This window comes from Capra hircus, chromosome 15 (genome assembly GCF_001704415.2).
Source record: "Capra hircus breed San Clemente chromosome 15, ASM170441v1, whole genome shotgun sequence".
NCBI lineage: Eukaryota > Metazoa > Chordata > Mammalia > Artiodactyla > Bovidae > Capra > Capra hircus.
Genome location: NC_030822.1, coordinates 34954985 through 34961695, shown reverse-complemented (window position 1 = coordinate 34961695; position 6711 = coordinate 34954985). Strand labels below are relative to the sequence as shown.

The window sequence follows — 6711 nt, the reverse complement described above, 5'->3', positions numbered from 1 at the left end:
TTTGTGATGAATAGGTAGAGAGAACAAACACTGGCAATCTTTCATTAAATTTTGCTTTCAAGATAAACTATTAAAATATGGTGAGTTTGTGATGAAAGATTGCTTTGTGCCTTTAAGAAATGAAAAACACAAAATGATATATCAAAACATAGAAATTAGTGTAACAACATTGGGGAAAGTATTGTGAAATCTTGAAACTAGGCAGGAAGAATTAATGCTGAAATCTTTGCTATGATACCTGTGACAAGTCTATTAAAGTAAAATTACTCATTGTGTCTCACCTTCATATTAATTTTAAAAGACCCAGAATATTATACAGAAAACGTTTACGTCAATCTACTAATCTCATTTTCAGCTCAATGGGAAAAGCGACCACTGCTCTCCATAACCTTCTACTCATAGAAACACATTTGTATAATATTTTATAAATGTCATTATTGTACTTCTCCCTCCAAAATGTGCATTCTTTGAAAGCCCTCTTAAAGAAAGGAGACAACTCATTAGGTGGGAATAAGCAAATACAAGTAAGACTCATGCAAGGAGAGACCTGGTCAGATATCAAGTCACTATGTTTCTCATAAGACAAACAGAGGTTTACAATTCATTATATTATTGACCTCATGGTAAACTCTCTATGTCATCTTTAAGATATCATTGAGAAAACAGAGAACTTTGGTGAAAAATAAGAATGTACAGTACATTTTGTTCAGAGTTAAATCACAGTTATTAAACTGAAATTTCTTTCACAAGTGAAAACAGCAATTTCAGTCATCTGGCCCCAGATCATTGGTTTCTGTAGATATATGTTTCAAGATGACTGTTCAGTTTCCCATTCATATTTTTCTTTCCTGGAACTTGATGTTATTGAGACTTGAATTACAGGGAGAACTCATGTGGAGGGTAAGATCGCATGAAATTTACTTGGTATTCTGCAAAAAATATCATGGAGATGGACATTCAAATTTAGAGTTTCTTAAGAACAAAAGAGTTTGTTTAAAAAAATTAACAAACAGAAACTTCAATTAAATAGAGTTGGGAGTTCAGAAAGGGAAGATTTCACAGATTAGAGCCCAACAGGAAGAAAGACCTTGATCCTTTCAGGCAAGGATTTAGCCAGTAAAAAATGCATGAAGCCTTGGTTCACTATGGCCCTCCCAACTTTCTTCCTCCTGCTGCAAAAAAGTTATTTCCTTGATATGCCAGATACTCATATGTTTCAGTAGGGTTTCAGAGCCCAGACTGCAATTCCCTGGTGATTGGAAATAGACCTATCTGTACTGGAAAAATATCTGTCAGTCTGTTTGCTTCAGGTCAATAGTATTGACATTTCAAAAAATCTCTAGTCTTATTTTACTCAGTTTTGAAATATTTTTTATTATTTTTCCTGTGGACCTCATTGAGGTTTTCTTTTTGATCTAATATCATTTTTTTTTTCAGAACATGAAGGAAAACATTGTAGACTTAGAAGAAAAGATAGGATAGTGTACTATCAAGGAAGTCAATAGCAGACAGATGGTGGAGAAGTACATTGGTCAATAATACAACTTGTTGAAAAGTAGTCCAATTAGACAAGATACTGCTGACTTTGATGACCCACACTTCACTGGAAACTTCAACCCGCATTTGAAGCCAGATTATAATGGAGGGAAGAGGTAGGAAGCAAGAAAGCAGAAATGATTAGTTCCAAATATATATATCAAAAACTTGCATAAAAATGAAAAGTCACAAGGTCTCTGCTATTAGATATTAAAGTCGGTAAGTTCAAACACATTGTGAACATAAGAGGTGGGAGGGGGGTTCATGTTTGGGAACGCATGTAAGAATTAAAGATTTTAAAATTAAAAAAAAAAAAGAAAGAAACACACACACAAAATAAATAAATAAATAAATAAGTTTGGTGAAAAAAAATACGTGCTTAATTGCATGTATTTCACCTTTACCAAAATCACATATATACTGTCTTCAGAGCAGTCTCTTAGAGCTAGCTGAGGTGCTGTCTCCCAGGCTGCAGTCCTCATATTGCTCCAAATAAAACTTAACATGCAACTCTCAAAAAAAAAAAAAAAGAAATAGAGAAAGTGAGTGATGGTCTGAGCTCCCAAGAGCATGTTTTGAGAACTTTCCTTGATCAGAAAAATAAATTAGTAATAAACAAATACAATAATATGAGAAAATAATGACTGTAGATGTCAAAAGATTGGAATTTGAGATAGTTTGCTTCTATAGTGATAGTGAGATAGTGTTAGTCTTTCAGTCGTGTCCAATTCTTTGCACTCCCTTAGACAGTAGCCTGCCAGGCTGCTCTGTCCATGGAATTCTTCAGGCAAGAATACTGGAGTGGATTGCCATGCCCTCCTCCAGGGGATCTTCCCTACTCAGAGATCGAACCTGGGTCTCCTGCATGGCAGGCAGATTCTTTACCATGTGAGCCACCAGGGAAGTCCAGTTTACTTCTAATACTTTTATTTTTCTTTATGGAATAGAAATTAATGGAATATGGAAGCCACGAGGGGCAGGAGGTACATAATAGATTTAGTAGGATAAAAAATTTATTGCTATAAACCATGTAATAGGTAAAGCATAGTTATGTAATGAGATATGAGTTAAAGTCTGAAATTATGAGCAAATGGTGCTTGAAATTGGCCCATTCTTATACTTTCTTCAGAAGTGCTCCATACTGAGAGCAACATATACAGCAACACATGACACAGAGCACAAAATTGTTCCAGAGTTGGTGTTGTAGGGCTTGTGTGCCAGTATGATGGTCATTTTGAGGGATAAAATAGAAATTTAGTTGAGGAAACATGGTGTTAAGAATTGTATACAATTCTTTAATATCTGTTAAGAACATTTCCATTTGAGGACTATAATTTAAAAAAAGATTAAAGTCAGTGCCACTCCACGCAATGGCAATCTTCCTATAGAACAGTGTAATGATTACCTTTCCTTTGAAAAATAGTGTTTGACATATTTTATTGACTTCTAATATTTGCGAACTGTTTATTCCCATCTATGTGAAGCATCAGAATTATTCACATTCATGAGAATGGAAGCTTTAGAAGCTCATCTTAGTATTTTGCCCTTGAGACTGGTGTGGAAAAATCTGTTAATTGCAACAGGGAATTTCATGTCTCTTCCACCTAACAGTGTGAGATGGCAAACTGAGAGGATGACAAGCAGACAATGAGAACCATCTATAAATTCACAACTGAAAATTAATCTGTCAGTTAAATGTGTCAGGCTGATTGTCTGAAGCTATTCTTTTTGGAAGCAGAAGACTTAGGCTGTACAGTAACAATTTTCAAGCCCAGTTTCAAAGATGTGGTTAAGACCTTTCCACTACATTGTGTTAGCTAAGACTGGAAGATTAAGATCAACTTGGGACCTTTTTCCTTCTACATAAATGTATGAATGAATGGCTAAGACTTCCTATCCCTACTAGTTTGAGCAAGTGACTATCCTGACTCCTAGGTTCAGAGTTACAAGTCAACGATCTCTGGAAGGACCTCTTGATTACATGAATGCATAATAATATTTAGAAACCTTTGTCCCAGAATGATTTCCAGGTCACTTGGACTTAGGTTGGATCCCTAGAGACTGGAGTCAGAAATGTATCTGTGAGATGAATATTCCAAGTTTAGAAACAGCTCTTCCTTACCTATGCTGTGCCCTCATTCATGAAGGTCTTAATGTTTTAGGAGTCTAGGTTTCAAGCCCTTGATCTGCCACTTGCTAAAACTGAGAGTATAGGTTAGTCTTCCTGCCTTCAAGCTCTAATGGAGAAATATACCATTAATGCAAAAGCGCATAAGTCCCTTGCAGTTCTGATTTCTTTAACTGTGTATGGTCCTATTATTTGATCTTTCTGATGGTAATGAAAGTGAAAGTGAAGTCTCCCAGTCGTGTCTGACTCTGCGACCCCATGGACTGTAGCCTACCAGGCTCCTCCGTCCATGGGGTTTCCAGGCAAGATACTGGAGTGGGTTGCCATTTCCTTCTCCAGAAGATCTTCCCAACCCAGAGATGGAACCCGGGTGTCCCACATTGTAGGCAGACGCTTTACCGTCTGAGCCACCAGAGAAGTCTGGTAATATACCTGCCTAAATTATGAGGCTAGAAATCCATGCCCGCAGAACTGGGAGACGGCCAGGTAGTGAGGAAAGTTCTGATGACTATGCCAAACCTCCTCTAACCAAGTTTGGAAGAATCTCCCCAAGTTATACCTCCTTGGATAAAAATTAAGAATGATGAACCAACTTGAACTTCATTGTGATTTTTTATGCTTTAGAATGGTCTAGAAAATACTGTAACCCAACATAACCTTGTTTAAACCTCTATCCAAGTATCAAACACTAAGGACAGTTTAATCTTGAAAAGCTTATTACCATATGGACTAAGTCCCTTCTATACTCCTAGGTCACTCTGACGCCTTGAGCCCAGTTCCCTGCCCCTTTTGAAACACCCTGACAACTCTTTCCCGAATTTCTTTGGTCTTAACTCCATATACCATAGGGTTAAGAGCAGGTGGAAAGAGCAGATACACATTGGCCAAAAGAATGTGGATGTGGAGTGGAACATGGTGACCAAAGCGATGGGTGAAAAAAGAGAAGAGGGCAGGTGTATAAGAGATTAGGATGACACAGACATGAGAACCACAGGTCCCAAGGGCCTTGGACCGAGCTTCATGAGATGAGAGGCGAAGGACAGCTCGTGCAATGAGGAAATAGGAAAGACCAATGCAAAACAAGTCCACCCCAATGACCAAAAGTGCTGCTGTCAGCCCATAAACACGATTAGGCCTGGTGTCTCCACAGGCCAGCTTCACTACAGCCATGTGCTCACAGTAGGTGTGCGGGATCACATGGCTTTGGCAGAAGCTCAAGCGTTGAATGAGGAAGGGGCATGGGAGCATGAGAATGGAACCTCGTACCATAGCTACCACCCCAATGCGGGCAATGATGGTGTCAGTGAGGACAGTGGTATAGCGGAGTGGGTGGCAAATGGCCACATAACGATCAAAGGCCATGGCCAGCAACACGGTGGATTCCATCATGCAGAAAGCATGAATGAAGAACATCTGTGCCAGGCATGCAGAGGCAGACAGGTGTCCAGCTCCACACCAGAGGATGGCCAGCAGCTTGGGAACTGTGGAGAAAGAGGCAGCCAAGTCAATGGCTGAAAGCATACACAGGAACAAGTACATAGGCTTGTGCAGGGCTGGTTCAGTGGCAATGACCACCAGGAGGGTTATGTTCCCCACAACTGTGACTGTGCCCAGGAGGCACACAGGGAGTGAAAGCCACAGGTGGAACTGTTCCAGACCTGGGATGCCCATGAGTATGAAAACAGAAGAGTCCAGGGAAGTATGATTAGGAGACTCCATGGTCTGGCCAAGAGTACTAGGCAACTTCTTGGGTCAGAAAGCCTCATACAGTATGACATCACCTAAGGAAACAACACAGAACAGGGATATGAATCAGCTAGAGCCACATTTCTCTTTCTTACTCCACATTTGTATTTAACAGAATACAAACGAAGTGAACTCTCCTATTGCTTAGTAGACCAGACACTGCATGTGCATAGTCACAGGATAAGAAAAATCAGGGAAGAAACTTTTTCATTTTGGACGTCACAGAATATCTTTCCTTACAATGTGGATGAATTTAAGAGATAATGTACCAGATAGCCCAAATGTGTAGAACAAGATCAACTATTGTTGTTTGTTCTCATAAACATAGGGATCAAGAGGAGAGAAGGTTGGTGACAAGCACTATTCTAGCAACAGGTCAAGACCAATAAACTACATGACCTCCACAGAAGGTGGATAAATATGGCTTATTCCATTAAGTATTTATGTAGAGTATTGTTGGACACACTGTCCCATGAACTTATATCCGAGGGGCCAGAGACAGCAAAGATCTAATGTTCTGATCTATTTAACTTAGGATCTTTTCATTCGTAAATGAAAAGTCATTGAGGTGAAAGTTTTTACTGTTCCAAAAATGTGAACATTATTTATGTGCTTTGAGCTCTCTAGATCACCACCAAATATTCAAGTGAGAGTATATTCTAGACTCTTTTTTTTTTTTTGCCTTCTCCCACTCTAGTACTCTTGCCTGGAAAATCCCATGGACAGAGGAGCCTGGTAGGCTGCAGTCCATGGGGTCACCAAGAGTCGGACACGACTGAGCAACTTCACTTCCACTTTTCAGTTTCATGCATGAGAAGGAAATGGCAGCCCACTCCAGTGTTCTTGCTTGGAGAATCCCAGGGATGGGGGAGCCTGGTGGGCTGCCGTCTATGGGGTCGCACAGAGTCGGACATGACTGAAGTGGCTTAGCAGTATTTTCTAAGAGAGGCCGGAATATTTTAGAGATACAGAATCTTAGAATTTTTAAAGCTGGAAGGTGTGGTCACACACACACACAAAAAGCTTGGGACCCATATAACTGGGAACAAATCTCTACTGACAGTATTGCCTTGGACAAGCTAATTTTCCTCTAAGACCAGATTTCCATTTCTGGTCTGGAATATGGTAATAATACTTTATAAAAATGTTGAAATGCAAACACCACCTTGTACAGTGTGTGGCTCATAGAAGGTGTTCAGTAAACAATGTCATTTGCTGTTACCATTGCTTTCATATTAATAGGTCAGTGACTTCATATCCTACCTTAACACAACTTCCTTAACCTGCTATTTATTAGAATC

General features: G+C 39.4%; 1 protein-coding gene across 1 annotated transcript; it reads right to left on the bottom strand.

Moving 5' to 3' along the window:
* Positions 4418-5395, bottom strand: LOC102181024 (putative olfactory receptor 52P1). The gene has a single exon (XM_005701480.2). It carries the CDS (start codon positions 5381-5383, stop codon positions 4418-4420), a length of 966 nt encoding a protein of 321 aa, XP_005701537.2. The 5' UTR covers positions 5384-5395.

Excerpts from the sequence above, each read along its gene's own strand:
- LOC102181024 (XM_005701480.2), bottom strand. The coding sequence starts at position 5,383 with ATGGAGTCTCCTAATCATACTTCCCTGGACTCTTCTGTTTTCATACTC.